At 43.2% G+C, this 21,435-nt stretch overlaps 1 protein-coding gene across 1 annotated transcript; it reads right to left on the bottom strand.

Moving 5' to 3' along the window:
* Positions 1-8,321: 8,321 nt before the first annotated feature.
* Positions 8,322-12,460, bottom strand: SMIM32 (small integral membrane protein 32). Its single transcript, XM_039559918.1, has 3 exons — positions 12,208-12,460; positions 10,808-11,088; positions 8,322-10,722 (listed from the first exon to the last, which is right to left on the bottom strand). Exon 3 carries the CDS (start codon positions 10,345-10,347, stop codon positions 10,027-10,029), a length of 321 nt encoding a protein of 106 aa, XP_039415852.1. The 5' UTR covers positions 10,348-10,722; positions 10,808-11,088; positions 12,208-12,460; the 3' UTR covers positions 8,322-10,026.
* Positions 12,461-21,435: the final 8,975 nt, after the last annotated feature.

The following is a 21,435-nucleotide window of genomic DNA, read 5'->3' as shown; positions in this document are numbered from 1 at the left end:
GAAACAGTGCTCTTGATCCTGTCCCTGATGGCAGGGTTCAGTCAGAAGACTTGTAACTGTGGTCGGCATCTTTATGGGATTGAAGGACTATGTTAATATGATGATGGAATTTCTATCTCACATGTAAAGAATCACAGAATGTTAAGGGTTGGAAGGGACCTTAAAGACCTCCCAGTCTCAACCCCCCTTCCATGGGCAGGGACGCCTTCCACCAGACCAGGTTACTCAAGGCCTTCTCCAGCCTGGCTTTGAACACTACCAGGGTTGGGGCATCTGCAGCCTCTCTGGGCAACCTGTGCCAGTGCCTTACCAGCCTCACAGTAAAGAATTTCTTCTGTATAGCTCAGCTAAATTTGCCCTCTTTCAATTTGGACTTGTTAGTCCATGTCCTGTCACTAGAGTTCCAGACAAAGAGTCCCTCTCCAGCTTCCCTGTAGCCCCTTCAGATACTGGAAGGTTCTTATGAGGTCCCCACTCAACCTTCTTTCTCCAGGATGAACAGCCCCAACTTTCTTAGCCTCTCTTCGCAGGGAAGGTGCTCCAGTCCTCTTACCAGCATTGTGACCTCTGGACTTGCTCCAGCACTTCCATTTCCTACATTGAGGGCCCCAGAACTGTGCTCAGCACTGCAGGTGGAGTCTCACCACAGCAGAGCAGAGGGGGACAATCCCTTCTCTCGCCCTGCTGCCCTTTGGATGCAGCCCAGGATTCCGTCAGCTCTCTGGGCGGTGAGTGCTCAGTGCCAGCTCATGGTGAGCTTTCTATCAGCCATCTACCCCCAAGTCTTTCTCTGCAGGGCTGCTCTCAGTCAATTCTCTGCCCAACCTGGGTTGTGTAGGTTGTGTAGGGGGTGTCTGGGATTGCTGTGACCCAGGTGTAGGACCTTGCACTTGGCTTTGTTGAACTTCATGCCATTTGCATTTGGCAAACTGGTAGAGAATTTAAACACTGTACTAAACACTAAAATCAATTACATGACATACACGTATTTCCCCCCTTTATGTAATAAAAAAGAGGCTGAAAGAAACATTTTAAGATAGTTAGAAATTAATTATATACAAAATTTTGCATGCAGACAGACCCTATTATATTTTTTAACTTCTCACCTTGATTTTTCTCTTTCCTGAACACCTCTTCAGAAAAGGGTTCAGTGTTTGGGGAAGAGGCTGAAAACTCTAATATGCAAATACTTATTAAAAGATCTGTTGCAGTTAATTACTGCAGTCCTGAAACAATGGTTTTTTTAAACAAGTTCTTGTGTCTTCTGTTGAATGACAGTTTCTCCTCAAATGTGGAAATCGTGCATCATATGGTACCTAAGTAACAAATGATCTTAAAGGATTAAAATTGTTTACGTGTCATTAAAATGTTTTTTATGAATTGCCTTAAAGGAATAAACTGTAACACTTCTGCAGAACCTTAATGTACAGGACTTTCTGTATTACTGTTCTGGTTTTTTGTGTTTTGTTTTGTTTTTTTTTTTTTTTAAACAGTGTTTCAAGTATGTTTGAAAACAGATGATTGCATCTTCAGGAGAAGGGGAGTAACATTATTTGCCACTTAGCTTTGGGTTCTTCCCTTTCATTCTTTGGAGCTGCAACCCACAGACAGTTCTTTTGATTGAATAAGATGCCAAGTCAGTTGGCCACAGGATCCAGCTTCTATTTTCTTCTTGGGGCCTGACTTTCGTCAAGTTGCTGAATATGTATATTTGACACTACAGAATGTTATATTTCTTGACTTGCTTATGTAATAAATGACATGGCACATTGAATTAAGGAAAGATTGCAGTTGTAGGTACAAGATTTTACTTTATCCAAAATGTTTTTCACCTGGCTTCATCTCTCTTCACTTGTATGCTTATATGTGGCCAACTGAATGACTCAAGAATGGGTGCTGAAGTGGCTGTTGTGAGCCAGAGCTGGTGCTTAGTGCTGGTATTGTGGTTAGATTGGCTACCCGTGCACTGAACCGTAATTTCTGCAATAATATCCAGTTAACCCACTTCTGATGCTGTCATTAAGTACTGAAGTGCTCTGGCATTTTTCTGCTTGTGTGCATATTCTGGAACTGTAATAGATGCAGTGCTGGGATATCCTTGTGGCTGCTGGTTTTGGCAGGGCAGGCTTGCAGGAGTGAACCCAGTAAGATTTGTCTGTGTTCTACTTCTCTGTTCTTTCATAGTAGGGCGTTTTGGGAGCTTTTTGCGTAGCAGATTTTGTGTGCTACTGGTTCATGGTGTTCCTAACCCTGTTTTGTTCATCTGTGCTGCTGATACAAAATTCAGATATGGGCACACAGATGGATTGGATGGAAAGTTGTTAGATGCCAACGATGTGTGAAGTGTAGTGAGAGCAGGGAGTGCTGCTCCTGGTACAGCACATTGTGCAGAATTCACTTCTTGGTCTAGACGGAGGGATGGAGAAATTAACTCAGCCAGTGGTGTGGTAGTGGCAGATGGGGCCTTTCCAGTGTAGCCCAGCTTAGACTGAATGTTACTTTCAGTAAAAAACTGCTTTGGCTTTTGTAGTGTATTTCCTTCTTTCTGGGCATCTTTGTGCTTTGCACCAACCCCAGCACTGACTGACAGCTTTGGCAATACCAGCAGAGAGCCTGGAGCAGGCTTGTACTTGAGCCTTTCTTGGGATTGCTTTTATGGTCACTGAGGGAAGACAGCAGCTTGGCTGTTGCTCCTTAGACACCTGGGTCTTGCTGGCAGTCAGTCAGTGCCTTGTGTATCACACTCATTTAACTGCATTAGGCATGAAGTACTTGTCCATGAAGGGTTGACAGTGGGTTATAGATTCTACAGGACCAAAATAAAACCTTCCAGTACGACTGACCGATGAGAGACAAATCTGACAGAACAGCCCAACAGGCAAAAGAATGATGAAACAGCCCAGGTGTTAGGATTCAGGATAGAACTGTTTAAAATACTGGGATTCTTTTTGTTTTTGCTTGAAGCAATGATTTTTTTTCCCCCCACAGTATTAAAATGTGAAAGTTGTCAATTCTTGGGTGTAAGATTAACTTGGGATTCTTGCAGTATAACTCTGGAGGAAATTAAAATGTGTCAGGCTTCCTCACTAGTCTGAAATAATAACTTTTTCAGGATACTGTTTTACTTGCTCAAAGTGTTGCTAGTGATGGTTTCTGGAAAAGCAAACAAACAAAAACCAAAAATGAAAGCAAAACATTTTCTAAATGTTTTGCTTCAGATGACAAACATGTGACTAACTTTCTTCTGTAGTTGTGAAGTTTCTGTTGAGGAAGGTTTCCCATTCTGAATTCAAATCAATAGACCAAACGATCAGATTACAACATAATGTTGCTTTCTTGTGCTGCTCCATAAACCTGCTTCTGTGTTTGTTGCAAGCATAACCTTTATGCTTTTGTTTACATTGTAGGAAACACAGTTCTAGCAATGACGTTTTTTCATTTAACTCTAAACATCTTTTTATTTTGTTAATTTTAAAATTACTAGGTTTTGCTATGTTATGTTTTAAAAGATATTTTTTGCATACTGCTGCTCATATTTCAATAAACAAAACAAAAACCACACAGATTCTTCTGATTTCCTTCTGTAACTCTGTGTCTCAAGTATTTGTTTACGAGGGTTAATTTGTCACATGTAACTTGCTGCTGATGCCTCTCCATGTCCATATTCCTCCTCGTGCAAAGGTGATTCTCTCATTTTAAAAATACTTTTCTGTAGCTTTTTGGTGACATAGAAGCTGCTGTGCTCTCAGAAGCAGAGACTTAAATTATTTCATTCTTTTAAAGAGTTCTTTTTTTCTTGCAGAATGCAGCCAGCCAAAATGGTATCATTTTGATAGTACTTACAGAAATACTTCAATTGGTAGTATGAAAAATATAAGACTGTAGCAATCTGATTACTGTTGGGAGTGGTTGGGGTTTTTTTTACCATTGTGGCCAACCATAACATTTTGAAACAATTCATCATGTCTGAATGTGTCGAGCTTTGAACTGCTGACCAACAGCCTTTCAATGAATTGAAGGCTGCTGAGATATCTCTTGTAACTCAGTGCTGCTGCAACAAAATGTAAATTTAGAAGTTCAGTGAACTTATTTTTAAAGATTGAAGGGAAGAAAACTTTACCCTTGTTTACCAAGATACTGTAGAAATAGAGGTTGAAAAGTGGTGTGCATATGTTAAATCTTTTTTGGACAGAGTGAGTACAAAACCCCTGAATCCCAGTTCTGCAATGACAAATGATTTCTCTAGTATAAAAGTGAAATGAAAATGTTGCTAGGACTTTATCTTGTCTGGGCTTCCTGCTTTGGGATTTAATTTTACCAGCAGACTGCCACCTGCAGTATCACTCTGAATTTCTGTCATTTTCTCAATCATAAGAGCTTTTTCCCTCTGAATATGAGAATCCAATCACTCAGGTAAAAATTTATTTTTTTAATTAATCTCTTGTTACTGTTTTATATCAGTGTCTCCTCTGGTGCTTTGATGGGTTTGCTTCCAAAACAATGATTGCCATGAAAATCCCCAGAAGATACACTGTAATAGTGTTACACAGATGATACAGTCTAGTTTGTGAGCAAGATCCAGATTAAGTTTCAGTGGCTTACTGGCTTTTCAGAAGCTTTATGTGCATTTTTATGAACAGCTTTATAAGTAAAAAGCAAGCAACCAAAATACCTTGATTATTAAAAGTTTTAAATAATTTTGTAGAAATGAAGGGTTTTTTTTAAATCTTACTGGTCTTTCTGGGACATTTGGAGGTACAGTAACAACTCTGAAAAGTAACCTCTGAAATTTTTCATTCATGGGATTTTCACAGGGGGGAAAAAACGCTTTGGGTGAAACACCTCTCTTCCACTCCCTCTCCAACCTACATTGTGTGTCAAATAAGTCAGAGACTATTTCTGTTCACTGCTATGTGAAAAGCAAGTATCTCACTGTCATTTAAAGTAAGGTGTCCCATACCCTGTGACAAGAGAGAGCTTTCTTGTCGTGGAGTGCAGAGCAGGTTTCTGCCAGGTCAGTCAGTTCCATATTTAATTGATGAACTCGCTGTTTGATTTGCCTGTGCTCTGCTGGAGGGAGAGCCGCAGGACAGAAGCAGTGGGCAGCACATGCAGAGGTGTCACGGGCAGCTGTGTCACTGTCATCACCTGGAGCCCCCTGCCTCAGGCAGGAGTTGGTTTTGGCTGCCACCAAAGGGATGCTGAGTTAGCAGAGACTGAGCTGCTGCTCTGCAGGTGGGAGTTGCACAAACAGGGACTATGCCACCGAAATGTTCTGCTACAGGTGATGTGGGACTGCAAGGGCAAGGTAAAAGTCTCATAAAGGCAAAATGACAGGTGGTATTTATACACACCAGCAGATTAATGTGAAATCAATTTTTTCATCAGACTTAAGTCTTGAAAATAAGCTTCTAACTTGTGTTCAGATATAAGTGTACTAAGATACCATTTCCCCTCCCAAAGACAAACCCTGTAAATTTACTTCACTCCCACGGAGATGGGAGGTGAGGGGGTTGAAGGGTGAGGTTCTGGGGGGTGGAGCTGTTGGGTCATCTCCAGACATTCTGTATTTCTGCTTCCTACAGGACTCCTTTTTTCCATAAGACATTGGAAGAAAAACCCCACACTTTTTAAATTAGCAGCTTTTCTGTTCTAAGGCCAGTTTTAATTTGTTTATAAATACCTTTTTTTTCTATTTTTTTGAGGAATAACTTCGTTGTTTACAATAACAGAATTTATTTCCAGGACTAAATTAGAAGTGCTGTGTAACCCAGTCACTCCTGCAAATTCTGATTTTCTGAAGTCTCTTAGAGAAACTGCTGACAGCAAACTCAGGAGCCACTTGAGACAGCTTTGTGCTGTGTGTGTGACTTTGACTTCAGACACAAAACAGACAAAATGGGCTCTGTTCTGTAAAAGCTAAATGCAGACTATTTTTTTGGAGATTTCAGGTCTCTAGCATTCTCACTGAAAGATTTTTATAGAAGGAATTCATAAGTTTCCTCGAAGAAATTAAGGTAAATACAGTATATTAAACCTAGAAGTGCAAACTTAGGACTGAACAGGTTGTGTCCATGAATAGAATTTACCAGTGGTACTCTATGCAGATGCTCCTTCCTGCAAGGAGGAATTTGATGATACCAGGAGGGCAAAGAGGAGGGAAAAAAAACTTGAAAAGATGTGACTGTGTACCTTGTTGCCTGGGAGACTTTTTGTATGGATTATTGGATATAAAGCAAATTTCTCTATTATACCTGTAGTTTCTGGAAGAAAGAACCTCCTAAAGACAAATGTGCTGTGAACACAATCCAGGTCTTCCTTTCACTGTCTCAGTCTGACATGTCTTTCATTGTTTTAAATGTTTCAAATATCAGGTAGGTAAAGCTCCTTGCCCTCAAAATGGGCAGAGCAGCATTCAGTGGGGACACTGCCTTGGAGAGCTGAACTGAGCCTTTTGATCCGCTGGGATCGGGTCTGGCCAGACTCTGCTGTGTGGGAGCGAGGCAGCCGCTTGTCACCAGGAAATTGGGGCTTGCACCTGCTAGAGGAAATCTCCTGAAAGTGAGTTACAAATTGCTGTGGCTCCAGTGCTTTGATACAGGTTTGGAGTGTGATCATGCAACACAGCCTTGCCATGCAGCACTGGGTTATTTACCAGGCTGAGACACCCCAAACAGACGTGGGATATTTAGCTCTTAGGATTTATTCTTAGCCTTTTGTCTTGCTGTGCAGTTTGACTGACTTGTTAGTCCCATGGGTGAGCTCTTTCCAGGCAGAAGTTGTGATGGCCATGTGGCAAGGGGTACAGAAAACCCTCAGCTCCTGCTTTTTGTTTGGGGAAAGGGAAGTGCAGGAGGACAAATGCTCATGGGGAAGCCCACCTACAGCAGGAAATGTGAGAAGAAAAATGGGTCCTGCTGGGTCCCCAAAATGTTAACAAACCCAGTGTTCAGGCAGAGCAATGGGATGAGTGAGCTCCCAGTTATGGAATGCTCTCGCAGAGGAGCACGGAGCTGGTGGTTTCTCCTTGGTTACTCAGTACAGTGCTGTGGCAAACTCCCCGTGGGCACTACCTGTGCCAACAGCTTGGGCAGCTGGATTCAAAACCATCCATGGACTAAGTGGTTGAAGCCAACAGAATGAAATATCACAATAATAATAATATTTATAATAATAATCTATTGAAAGGATGGCATCAGCTTCAAAGCATCTCACTGCTTCCAGGTGGAAGTGATGAGTTGTTTCCCTGGCCCAGAGGGAGAGTTAGAAGCTTGTTTAACACACAGCTCCTGATTGAGTGGAGCACTTAGCCACGGATGTGAAGCGTATGGCTGCTCCTCAGAGTGTTACGGGAGCTGCTCATCTTTTGAAAGCAAAGCCTATAATTAAGAATTCCTCTGAATGGGGACCAGTCTGCTTCTCACAGCCTCGTGCCCCAGATTCCTGGTGTTTCGCTCATCCTTCGTGTAGCAGTGTATTGACCTCCAGTCTGCCTTGAGGAAAAGCCGTCAGGAGGGGGGAGGCTGCTGCAGGGCTGTGTTCAGAGACTCTTTCAAAAGACACATTGAGAAAGTGGGATTTGGTAAAAGACACAGGGAATGGTGTGTTTGTGTCAGGGGCAGGACTGTGACTGGCAGAAGGTGATGGGAAGGAATGGAGAATCCATGTGGGACCCCACAGGTGTCGTACATCTAATAGAGCAGTTCCAGCAAGGGAAGCAATGCCTATCAGTCCCTCCCTTGTGCTTGTGATTGGAAAGTGGATTTTTTGGTCAGCTTGAATTCTGAGCCTGGTGAAACAGAATGTTTTCTTACATGCACTTTTCACACATTGGCTAAAATTGTGGTGGTGCCCCATCCCTGGAAGTGCTCAAAGCCAGATCGGAAGGGGCTTGGAGCAACCTGGCATTGAAAGAAGACCCTGCCCATGGCAGGGGGGTGGTACTGGATGATCTTTAAGGTCCCTTCCAGCCCATATTGTTCTGGGATTTTGTGATTCTGAATATCATTAATACAACTTTCTTCTGCAATAGAAATGATCCTGAATATTGATGAGAGCAACACAGGGCATGCATAAAAGCTTTCCCAGAAAATCAGTTAACACCCTCAGCATGACAGGTTCTTCTGTAGTATTACTCCAACCAGGCTGCAGAGAAAAATAGGATTATTCCAGAGTTATTCTTGAATGTTTAAATAGAGAGTGCAACACAACATGTGCTCTGTCAGGTTCTGAGGCTTTTGCCAGCAGAAATTCTTAGACCCAACTCATTATGGCTGGTAGCTGAAAACAAGCTGTCATTACTTAAAAATAAATAAGAAATGCCTGATTTGATAAAACTTGATTTATTCAAAAAGGGCTGAGAGAAACACGCTTGCATTTACTGTTGCTTTCTACATTAGAGTAACTACTTGGAATTACACCAGTTAAATTTGGTTCAGAGGAAATATTGGCCACATATCAAGGAATAAAATATTGAGATCTGTTAAGTAGTAGTTTAGCTTATTTGAGCAAAATAAAACATGGTAACAAAGACAACGACATGGAAGTGTTATCAACTGCACAATTTTTGGGTTAAAAAAGAAAATGCTTGCAAACAGACTTCCATATATACACATTTTGTCTGTGTGCTCAAGTGCAAGCCTGTATGTGTGTGTAATTGCATTGTAAAAGCTCCTCATTTGGATGAAAGAAGTTATGTACACATATATACACACAGTTCCTCTGTTGTACTCTGCTGGTCAAGAACGGGGTTAGGAGTACAGCGTCTGACTCCACTTTGAACCCCATTTCAGATGATCCAATACCCAAAACTGCAGCTAAAATACGATATGGGATGGGACTGGGTGTTTCTGGATAGCTGCAATTCTCCTGTACGTTGAGCCATTGGGTTTAAAAAAAAAAAAAAAAAAAAGCCCTTTGCCCACTGTTTGTGGGAATTATGGACACTCTTCCCGGGTTCATGCAGCTTGATCTGGAATTGTGCTGTAATTGCAAGTTTACAAAAAATCAGCACCACAAAATAGCTTGTCAGCTACCAGTGTTGAGCAGAAGCTTTTAGAACAAAATCAGATAGTTAATAATTTAAAATGGTGGGGGGTACCAGTGACCAGTGTTGAATCAAGCTGTTGCCATATTGATAATTCATGCTTCTAATTGGGCTAGATTTAGATGAAGAGCAAGGAGTGGGGATACTGTGCAGTAAAGCAACTATTCCTATAAAGCTGTGTTTTATGGCTTTCAGAACTTACCTACTTTGTGTACTAAGCTTGGAACACTCTGCTCACCCCTTTCATTAGTTTACATAATATTAAATATATTCATTTCCTTTCCCCCCTTCTCCCCATCCTGATTATTTTGGTTTCATGCTGTGGCAAATAATTTCCTTTGTAGCTTATGAAAGCTGAAAACAAATTCCTTGTGTAATAAGTGTTTCACATAAGTAGTAACTTAAAACTTGATCGATGACACATTCAAACATCAAAAACACCCTTAACAGAATGACAATCTAAAGCCTAAATAAACATTTGTCATTTTCTCCTCCCGCCTGGTAGGCCTCCCAAGGCATCACCATGCAGTTCCAGCAGCAGTTGGGAGAAATGGGTCTGGAAAGTAAACTCATCTCAGTGTGGAGCTGTTAGGTAAATACACAGGGTTTTTACATTTGATGCTTGGTTTCATAAACACGGGGGAACAAGCTCCACCAGATGCCCAAATCAGAGATTGTTGTTAATACAATTATCCTTATATGGACACTGAATGGGTGGATGATGACATTTGCATACACACAGAGCTTAATCTGGAATCATGGGGCAATTTTTTGCAAAAACTGTATGAATTTGCTAAACCATTCTCTTCAGTTCATAACAGCTTTTTATTTACAGCTACTCAGATTGGCATACAGCATAATTTTCAGCAATCTCCTGCTGCCCATTACTCTAAACGGGGTCAAATCCATGCACTGGCACATGGCATTAACTCCTTATTGCACAGGGTTTCTGGTGCCTGCTCCTGCCGGAATGAGAAGTGTCAGACAGCTTGTGTCCTCCACGGGTTCCTCGCTTCCCTGAGCGATCTGTCGTAAGGAAGAGTAGCAAAAAAAGAATTTTTCAGCTGGCAGTTTATGAAGAACACAATGAATGTCACAGTCAAGAACAGAAAGAAAAACAGAATGATGTAAGTCACCAGGTCTGGCTTATTTATTTCCCCTTCTTTTAACACCCTGGCTGTCGACGTGTAAAGAGCGGAGGAGCTCACGGGTCTCGGAGTGCTGCTCAGGTAGGGCGTGTTGGTCTGAATGATTAGGTGAGCTTCAGTGGCACTGGTTGAATTGAGCAATTCACTATACATGTTCTTGCTTAAATTTCCTCCACAGTAGAAGTAAAGCAGGAGGGCAAATGCAGTCAGTCTTTGGCATAGGAAAGAAAAAATGTTCCTGCTTGTAAAAGGCTGCAAACCAGCCTCATGTTGTCTAAAACAAATTAATTCACTTGCATGGCTCAGTGACTTTCTTTTAAATCTTCTTGGTTCATATTAACAGCATTTATCCACAAATATTAATCAAAAATGATACGGGTACCTCGTGTCCTGGCCCTTGTTCCCCCAGCACGCCTCGTTTGGGGAAATGCGCTGGTTCATCTGCTGGTCAGCCGGGACGTGCTGGGAGCTCTGGGAATGTGCTGGGAGCTCTGGGGATGCGCTGGGAGCCCCGTGCCACCGCTCCACCTGCATGGGGTTGGAAAGAGCCACTTCCAGCCCCGGTGCTGGCACCAGGCACAGAGCAGCCACGGCTTGGGCTGGCAGCACTCACTGTCCGTGACGGGGAGGCACGATGGATTTCCAGCCGATTTTCAGAAGTGGGATGCACATAAATCCGGAGTTAAACGGCATCTGCATGGAGAGGCAGCTGCTGCCTTGAGATCCTGCTGGATTTGCCGTCGCGGTTCTCTGCCTCGGGAGTCTCCGTGCTGCTGAAATCCTGGTGCTGGGAAGCATTAGTGGACTTTCTTAATCCCAGTTAACGGCGCTCTGTGGAGCCAGTGTTAAGAGGCTGAGCTTTCTTCTTGAGCTTTCCAGGCACTCCTTTCATAGCTTTGAGAAAAATAAATTGAAAAAAGAAATTAAAAAAAAAGAGCAATGTCCCTTTGTTCAAGAAAGAAACACCAAAAAAGCCTCCCTGGGAATGGGAGAGGGTCAGTTCTTTGGAAACCTCCTCCCTGCGCTGGGCTTAGGCGAGCTGCGAGCTGGGACTGTGCAGGGTCTGTCAGACCTGACTTTCCCCTCGACAGCCGCTCCACTTGCTCCGTGGGAAGGGCAGAGCTGCGTGGTGGTGCCGACCAGCTCCGCAGCCCGTGGTGCAGCTGGCAGTGACACGATGCTAAAGAGGAAGAGATCTTCGGATAAATTCCCGTGAGTGCCTGAGGCTCTGGCTGGAGGTTTTGAGCTGGGGGAGGGTAGCAGAGAATGGGACAAAAAAGAAGAAAATTGCCTCAAAACCTTTCTTTCTTCCTCAGTCCTTTATTGTTTAAATCTAGAGTAATCAATGTCTTCTCTTCTCCTTTTTTTTTTTTTTTTTTTTTTTTTTTTTTTTACTTCTCTGTGATCCCCAGCACCCTCTCCAGCCTGACAATTAGCATGTTAATTCTTTTTTTTCAGCAAATTGCTTTATGCTGCTATTAGCTCCTGGCTGCTTGCCAGCTTGCTCTCACAGTCTCCCATGCATCAGATCAGCACTGTTAATACTTTTATTTTAACGCATTGCAACTTGAAAAAGGGACAGGGGACAGAGCTGGAGGCGAGAGAAGCGGGGAAGAGAGGAGTAACTGGGCAGAGGAAAACACCATCTCCGGCCCCAGGGTGCTGATCCCAGCAAATGCTAAAGCTGCTTATGATGAGCTGTTGCAGCCAACAGTGCCAGTGGTTAAACATTTCACTTAGCATAATAAGTGTTTCTGCTGAGAGAGGGTGAATGAAGAGAAGAGAAATCTTCTGGTCAGTCAGATTTTAATAAAATCAAATCGCTGCAACACCCTCTGAGGCCCTGGTCAGTGTGTTCTCACCTCCTGCCAAGCTCCAGGTGCTCCAGTTAAACCTCTTGGTCCTCCAGCAGCTCTGCTGGGGTGGTAGAAAGCTGACACATCTCTGTCACATCCCTGTTCAAATCCTCCTGCAGCCATCCTCAGAAAAGCCATTACCTGTGTATTTACTTACAAGTCCTGGGGATCCTTTCATTCACAAGGAGATCTTCCTCTATGGAAGGTTTTCTTGATTTTTGTTCCTCTCTCTCTCTCTCTTTCCCCCCTTTTTCAGCACGAGTGTTCTGACTGCCACATGCTGCTCTCCGGGATGGCAGCGGGGGCTTTTCCTGCCTGCCCCCAGTGCTCCTTCTGGGAACACATCTCCTGCCCACAGAGCCACAGGAGTGACACCTGTTTACTCTGTGTGGGTTCAAAGAACAGGACGCCGAGGCAGGCAGCCGTGGGGGTTGGAAAAATCAACAGAGCCACAGAGTTTGCAACTGTCATGTTGCAATGTCTCCTTTCATGTCTCCTTCAAAGCAGGGAGTCTGTGAGCAGCAGCACAGCAAGGCTGAACGTCTTCTCAGCACCATCCCATCCTCAGCTCTCTCCTCTCTGATCTGTTTTTGAGTTTAACCAAGCTTTACATCCTTTTTTATTTATTTCCTTTATTAATATGTAGGAAAAACAAGAAGGCATGTGGGGCTGAATCCTACAAATAGTGTGCACAGTCGTAATGTTTAACATACAGGTTCTCTGCAAATAAACTCTGTAATAGGGGGAAAATACTACAAAAGTTGCATAGGGATGTCATGGTCATTGTGTGTTTTCTCCCTGCACGGAAGTGTGGTGCAGAAGAAAGGGCTCTGCCAGGCGCTCCTTGGCATCTTTCACCTCCCTCCCTCCCTTGAGCCTGTGGGGAGCATTCCCCCACACCAACTGATGTGTCCCTGGAGGTGGATGGGACAGTCCCATGGGTGGGATGGTTCCCTCACTGCTGGGACAGGGCAGAGGGGCTCTTTACTCTGCCAGGTCAGTGCCTCCAAACGGCCTCGTGGGGCTGTGTCCCTTCCCTGCAAACACAGGGTGCCCCTCTGAGCATCCTCTTTCCACCCCTCTTCACATGCAGGTTGCATGTAGACACAGAACCAGAATCTTTATTTTTCCCTTTTGCTCCTACAAAATGTTCTCTCTCATTCTCAGAAGATGCAGTAGTTCAGCTCCAGTGCCAGCACTGTGGGTTGAGGATTGATTCCAGTGGTCACAGTCCAGCTGCCCAGCATGGGGATAAATCCTCGGGGTGTTTTACAGCCACTTTGTGTGCATGCAGGGAGTTCAGAACTTCTGCTTTTTGGCTGGCTGGTGCTTATATAGAAACTGATGAGAAGCCTTGGGAGTAAATCAGATGTATTTTCTGTGGCACTGTATCCAGGCTTAATCTTAAAACAGCTAAATTGCCATAAATAGCACCTTAATTGCAAAAATAAGAGGTGATCCTTTCCCTTTGTTCTCTTTAATTTGGAAGAGCATTTAAAGTCTTCAGTTCCTTGTAATTTTTCCTCATTAACTTATTCCTTATTTAGGAGTTTCAATAGGTTTGTTTCTTGGTTTTTGGGATTTTTTTAATTCTTTCCCAAGGCTGTCAGCATTTTGTGGCTTATTTTGTTAGTTTTTATGTGCACTGGCAGTAGCACTGCAAGGACAAACACAGAGCCTCTGACACTGGCTGGAGTTTAATGATAATAAACCTTAGAGTGTTGCAACTTCCTGTCCTGATTAGAAACTGGGTCAGCATCACGGGCTCCGGTGGCATCATGGGGACAAGCATGGAGCTGGAAAGGCTTCTGCCTCCTCCTGTGTCACCCCCATCTCTAGGTTTGTCTGCCCTCAGCTACATTAAAGAGCAAGAAATGTGCTTCAGATGTGTTGGAGCTGGAGCCCCAGCAGACCTTAAGGAATTTGCTGATGGTTGTGGTGACTCGGTGACAGTGCTGGTCCAGTCTTGCCAAGGTGTGAAATAAATAATGACATAAACTGTCCAGAGATGGAAGGTAGGAGAACAGAGCCTGTGACCCTCAGCCCCATCCACTGCCACTCTCCAGGCTGGCAGGATGATCCTATTTGCTTTAACAATCCTTCAGCCAAGCTCCCACCAAACACAGCACAAATCTTAGCAGGTGGGAATTGCTGGGCGTTCATCCACACTGTGAAGGCTGGAGCCTTTCCCCTGTTTCAGCCTGGTAAATAATGCATGATCTCTCTCTCATATGCTTACGCAACCCCTACCACGATAAATACCAACCCAGGGAAATGAAAGTGGAAAGAAACATTATCTTTCTCCGTAATGCAACCATTTACAATCTGCGTTACGATCCTTCTGCTCTGCAGAGTGAGCAGCAGTCAGGGGGATGTTTCTATTACCAGACCAGAATGCAACAAATCACGGGCTGTAACTTTCCAGTGCCGCATAAAAGCAGCTTAAAACCATATAAAGGAAAGAAAATAAAAATAATATACAGGGATTATTTCCTTTTTTGTTCAATCCCAAGGCAAATACTTATTTTCAGGTGCCTGAGATTCATATATTTAGGAACATATTTTCAAGTTCAGGGCCATAAAACTTAGCACTAGACATCTAATGTGGGGATCTTGCCCTTGGTTCTTAAATATGGGGCAGGATGCCTGAAGAAATCGGCTCAAGTGCAGAGAAGTCTTGAAAATGTTTTGCTTCAGAAGAGCCTGTGTGTATTATTTAAAACTCACTTCTACCATTAGGTTTCTGAGGACATGTTTGCACCAGCTAAAGGAGGAGTATTTAGGAAGTTTCCAGAGAAGTCTGAGGCAATGGGGCTGGAACTGGATGATCTTAAGGTCCCTTCCAGCCCAAACCATCCTATGATTCTATAAAGGGGAGCTTGTGTGCATTTGGTCAGTGCTGCATCCAGATCCTTTTTTCTTCTCTAGGTTGGGAGGAGCAATGTGACTCATCAAGGCATTGGGTGGGCAATAAGCACCACACACCTCCTGCAAGCCCAGTAAGCTTTGCCACTGCTCCAGTGGATGTAGGGAAAAGACTCTGGCTGTTACCTGAATGGGGGGAGCATCCCAGCCTCCCTGCCCTGCCTTCACTGGTCCAGCATAGCAGGCAGCTCCACACGGCTTCCGGGGGGTTTCGCAGGGCAAAGAGCTTCACCCATAGTGAACGGTTGGGTGTGGTCATGCATGGATTCCCCGTGTCCTGACAAAAATTGCCATTGTGCAGTAGCTTTTTTGGTGCATTCAGAAGGCAAAGCACAGCTTGATAGAGCTTCATACAGCCAGGAGCATGTGGGTGGGCATCCAGTGGCGCTCCTGGGGATGCAGCTTCCGTACATCCACACGTGTAGAACACGAGCAGGAAGGGGTTCTGGAAGTAAAAGCAAAAGGTTTAATTGTAGAGAAAGGTTGTCTTTGGTACCTCCTTTACACTTGAACTGATCTCTAGTCAAACAGCACTGGTTTGTCAGCTGAGCTGGGAACAAAAGGGGCCGTGGATGCTGCTCTGGGCTCTGCAGCAGCCCAGCTCTGGGCAGGAGAAAAGCTTCACCCAGGTCAGGGGTGTCAGCTCAGTCCTTGGCTGGACACAGGGGTGCTGCTCTCAGGGCTGCCTGCCTGCACATGTTGGCTCAGGACCATGTTAGTCCTGTTCCTGCAGCACAAGGACTCTCCCCTCTCCCTGGGGCTGTTTCTGGCCCAGCCTGTTGCTCTCTCAGACAGGGAGACATGTCCAAGAACAGGCACGTGCCGTAACAAGGCTGTGTGCTGTTCACAGGGGCCGTGTTCCCAGCGTTTAACCCCAATTATTGGGGGTTGAAGTTTAGTTAAGAAAAGATGAAGGGTTACAACTCACTACAAGGTTTCAGTTTTGAATATTATTTGCTTCTGGTGTTAGCAGTCCCTTACCAGCTTGCAACATGAATAAAAGGCAGTATCAGTCCCATCCTGAATAGATCCTCTGGGGATCAGAAGTGGATTTGGGGAGGCTGTGGAAAATTGTGCTTTTCATCTCTCTCCTATTCATGCCTCTTCTCAAAAGGATTAAAAGGAGTCTTTCTCCAGGCTGCTGCACAAAAACATCCCACCTGTGTGTATAACCCTCCTCCTGCCTGTTCCACTGGTATGCTGCAAAACTTCCTATTTAACTGTAATGTTAACTTCGTTGTAGGGAACTCAGATCAGGAGTGGCTGGGAGTCCCCATCATCTTTTGAAAAAGTGTTGAACTCTCGGGTAGAAATCAGGTAGAGATTGCCCTCCTTCTTCCTACGTTAATTTTGCCAGCATCAGGTATTTGGGATGAGCCAAGGATTGTTCATGAAGCTATAGATCATCACAGGGATCTTTTATTACCAGAATCTGTCTTTATTTATAGCTTCTTGCTGGTACAACTCACCTGTCTGGTGTCAGAAATTTTTCCTCCTCTCTTTCTGACCCCTGGGCAGGGTCTGTCAGTGGTGGGCAGCTGTGGCTGTGTCTGTCAGGCAGCAGGTGACAGGCTGGGGAGATGAGGTTCCTCTTTCTTCTCTGGTTATTGATTTTTGCTCTGTTTTTCTTAAGGTTGGTATTAATTATAAATTCCAAGAGGAGTCAACACCAAGTAATAAGGGGAGTTATTAAACCTGGGTGATGCCCTAGACATACAGATGGAAGGTTTTTTTACAGACTGGGGGTGTTCCTGCCTCCCTGCACGCATGCTAAGCCTGGATATCTCTGGTCATGTTCTGTGCAACAAGATGCCTATTTTGCAATATCTTTGTTTTCAAACTCCTCCTTAGTTTGAAAAACAGACTTGGTAATACTTCCTTGCCCTGCAGGGATCCAGAGGATTAATCAGTAAAGGTGGCAAGGTGCTCTGGTGTGGTTAAAAAATTAAAAAAAAAAAGACTAAAGAACCATCTAAAACAGGGTGGAAGATGGAGCTGAACCCTGGGGGTGATGAAGCTGAAATATTAATAAGGTATTGACACTCTGGAAAGTTAAACCATCATCCCACTGAAATACCAATCCCTCAGTGTGGCTGGTTGCTGCTTTAAGACATATTTTCATTTATGATTGTGAAAAAATTAAAGGAAAATTGAACACAGTGTTCTCCAGCAGACCAGGGGATTGGAGAATTTAATTGCTTGTGTGCTGCTCAATAAAGAAAAACAGTTTTGTGATTCCTAATTTGTCATTCAGAACAGTCTGAGTGAAGAAATCACATTGCTTGTTTTTAACTCCAGGGTCTTTTTGGTGTTATGATAGAAACCTTCTCTAAATCACACAGAGCACCTCTGAAAACAGGGCCTGCCCATAGCAGGGGATGTTCTGTCCTCAGTAGACACAAGGTTTCCATCAGTTGAAATCTTGTTTGCGTCCCAAACCGACGTAAATTATCTGTAGGATGGCAGAACAAAAACTTTGTTTCGATTTCTTTGTATGAAATCCTTAATTGAGAAAAGCAACCTCTTCCCTATTTTTATGCTCTCTAAAAACACCTGCCGATGTACAAGGAAAGGGTAAATTTGTCATTTCCATTCCTACAGAAGAGCTGATCTGAAAGATTTGTACTGTTCACTGAAGATATTCACCCAAAAAGGGAGACAAAAGGCTCTTAGACCTGTACATCAGGTTTCTGTGTCTGTTTATTCCTTGTTCTGTGGAGTCTGAATCCCAGAGAAGGATTTGCATATTGTCAGCACTTTATATTTCAGATATATTTTATTGTAGAGATGACAATGCATTGTCCCTGCCTGAGCAGACCCAGCCTTGAATCAGACGAATTTTTTCTGGTGATCAGGATTTCTCAGTCTCTCTGCAAACCTTGGAGCACCCTCTCCTCGTTTCTGTGGGCAGTTACTGGTCAGAGCTTTGGGGAGAGCCAGAAGAAAAGAAAGCCCAGGTGCCAGGGAGGGATGGAAAATGAGATCTGTGAGTGGGAAGCCCACCTGTCAATGTCTGCAGGAGGGGAATCCACCCTTACTCATCCCTGTGGCTGGCACAGCTTCTCCTTGTGAGTCCTCTGCGTCCTCTGCGTCCCCTTCCCGGCTCTGACAGCTCCGTGCCTTTGGCTCTCATTGCCTGAGCCTGTAATTAGCAGTGATCAAGGCAAGGTGCCTGCCCACGGCTGTCAGAGGGGATGGGAGCGCAGCGTGCTGGAGCAGCCTGTGCTTTGGGAAGCCTTGGAGAAGGGCTTCATGGCAGGGCCATGTCTCAGCCACGAGCTTGTAGTGTCCTGGTGCTCGCTGGCCACCCCCAGGAAAGCTGGAAGATGCCCTCAGCAAAAATGGTCTGGAACTTGTGCTTATTGAATGTACCCTGAAATAAAATCTATCAGGGTGTGACAAGGGTTATTTTAATAATCTAAAATCTTATTGCTTCTGGAACATCTGCTTTTTCACAGAGCAAGCAAATTGGTTTTAATTTCATTGCCATAATTTCATGGAAATAAGTTTGAAAAACTCAAACCCCACTATCAGTTAGAAAAACAATATTATCTTTTTCACACCTCTAACAGTGCTCATAAAACTGCATGAAATAGAAAGCAAATAAAAATATTTGCAACTAATTTCCCCCCTTAGTAAAGTAAAAACTTCACCTGATTTTTAACTTTGCAGAGAAAAGCAGTGTTATTAAGAGATGGTTCTTTTGAGGTGATGGAAGATGTTACTCAGTCATGTTCCTTGCCTACATAGAGGCAGATACGTTCCTGTTATATTTTAATTAGTTCTAAACCTATGCAGGTGAGGAGTACAGTACAGCATTATTATTAAAATTCATGCTTTATAATCAGAACAGTTAGTACAGTCTCTGAGAACAGCAAACTAAAGAGCTTTTAGCTTTGGTTAATAGTGGAATTATCTAACTCCTGCTATCATTTAACCCATTGCAAAGTTTTTAAGTAGAGAGAAAGGTTGTGATCCTGAAGTTAAATTGTTGCATTAAGATCATCAAGAGAAAATCTGTGATCGTTCTCAAAGGCTACATCAGGCCAGCCATTAATTATGAATGCTCATTAATTATAATGGATTTTCTGCCACAAAATCTCTTTAACTGATCTCTTGAACGGAACTTCAGTAGGGCAGCTGTGACAGATGTAGGAGAATGGCCCCTTTTAAAAGGCTGGGAGTTTCTCTCCTGTGGCATCCATACTGAAACAGAAGAAAAACGACTAATGAAGTTAAGGACCTCATTTTTTAGAAGATCAAAGTCATAAAATTCTGTTAATTCCCTTTGAGATGAAACTATCAATTATAGCAAAGAGATTGTTCCCTGTAACTTTTTATTGCATTTTAAAACTCCCTAATTGTTCCCCAAGACCATCTTCTTTTCTAATTTGCTATAATCTAATTTGCCGAAGTGTCAGGAATCTAAAAAAAGTATCTCTAGGACAAAACATCACGTATTCTTCTTAACATATATTCTTCTTAAGAACAGAAGTAACACCCTATTCCTCTTCAGCAGAACCCAGCGCAGGCTGTTTGGTTATCAGAGAGCTCTGCTGGCGCTCAGCTACACAAGGTCCACGTTCCTAGGAAAGGGGGAGTAAATTTGGTATTTTTGTTTAGTGTTTATAGTTCTCATCTTCTCCTATCTGAGCTGCTTCCATCTTCTCTTTTTGGGGTTAAGGACTCCTTGCTGAATTTTTGTAGGGTAAATGTCAGCTGAACTTCTTCAAATCACCCCTCCCAAGTGTATTTTTGTGTCCCCATTCAGTTTTAATGAACCCTGGAAGGTAAGGAGGGACAGAGATGTTTAACTACATGGTGGCAACACAACTAAATTTGGCTGTAGTTTTTACCTCTCTTTAACTGCAGTTTTTAACTCCTCCAAGTGCCAGGTTGTTCCTAGAGCTGCTGCCATGGCTTTCCGCTGTCTAGTGCTGCATTTGGCAGAAATACCCCAGATCTGTGTGGACCCTGCTCTGCAGCCTGCAGGTGCTCATCTCTTCAGTTACTGACAAATTTCTACAGAAGTGTTTTTCTCCTTTGATATTTTAGAAAAAAATCACAGGATAAAATTGTAGCATCAATATTTTTAATGGTTATTTAGAGAATGAGGTGTTGGACATGCTTGAGAATACTGCTGGGCATCTATTTGCATGTGTAGGTGCCTAAATATCTGAGAAAAACAACCATCTGGTGTCTCTGGGCTTGGATCCTCAGGAAACATGTAGGCTACTCAAACAAAGAGAATTTAGGCACATACATTTCTTTTGATGATTTGCTCAACTCTTAATGTTTCCTTCTCTAATGCGCAGAGGAAGAATACACAAAAGGCTTTGAAAGGCTCTGATGCCTTTGTACTGTCTGTATGTACAGACAACATTATGGAAAACTAGCAGGAAAAAACATATATTTTATAGAAGTATTCTGCCCTCCAATTTCAACATCCCTTAGAACTCTTACTTTATAAAATAAATAATTGCCTACCCGGTGCCTAGATAGCATTGCCAATTACTTCAAAGTCAATTAATTTCTGAAATAATTTTGAGCTACTTCAAATTGCTTCTCCTCCTTAAAGACTCATTTTCTTCCATCCTGTTCAAGCAGAATTTCAGATTTCATATTTTAATTTCTGTAGAACTCCTGGGTTGTCTATAAGAGAGGATTTGGCCTCAGCATGCCAGAACACAAAGAATACAAACCATTCTGCTGCTAGAAATCAGCCCTGTTTTGTGCACACCTTAACCTGGTACAGAAGACAGAAGCATTAACACCTGAATGCAGAATATTTTCTGATCTGTGCATGGTGTCACTGCTGCAAAGCAATACAAAATCCTGTAATTCAGAGCAGAAGACCATATTTTGCCAGATTTGGGTGGAAGTTCTTGCTGACATCAAGGTAACTCCCAGTGGGTGACTGCCCACGGAGTTTTGGGGGGTTTTATGTTTGGTCACTAGATTAAATGGACACTGAGAAACATTGGTTAAAAACCCCCACTCCTAAACATAGGAATTGCTCCAGCTTCCACAGGGCAAATCCTGGGACAGGGAATTAGTAAAATTATATTAATTTCAATGCTGATTCTTCAGATACAGGGCAATGTCTTGATTCTGAACCTGTTACATGACTTTCTTCCCTCAGTGTTGACAGTATTTAATGACAAAATTAATGAGATACTCATTGATGCTGGGCCAATTCCCTGACTTGCACATTGTCAATCAGGTAGAAATCCAAATGTTCACCCACTCTCTAAACCATTTTATGTCTCTGACTCCATTAGGAGCACATGACACATCTTGTGGATCATGTGGAATAAAATCAGATATTCTTTCCTTTTCACTCTGATGGAAAAGAAAGCACCCCACGATTCTCAACTGTATAATCGTTTCCTATAAAATAAATTACTTTATCTGTCTTAATACTGTCACACTTCTGTTCTCCAGTGATCTACTTCTTCCA

This window comes from Corvus cornix, chromosome 13, assembly GCF_000738735.6.
Source record: "Corvus cornix cornix isolate S_Up_H32 chromosome 13, ASM73873v5, whole genome shotgun sequence".
NCBI lineage: Eukaryota > Metazoa > Chordata > Aves > Passeriformes > Corvidae > Corvus > Corvus cornix.
This window is presented reverse-complemented; position numbering and strand designations above follow the sequence as displayed.

Bases quoted from the DNA above. Each gene is read 5' to 3' on its own strand.
- SMIM32 (XM_039559918.1), bottom strand. From the start codon at position 10,347: ATGTATAGTGAATTGCTCAATTCAACCAGTGCCACTGAAGCTCACCTA.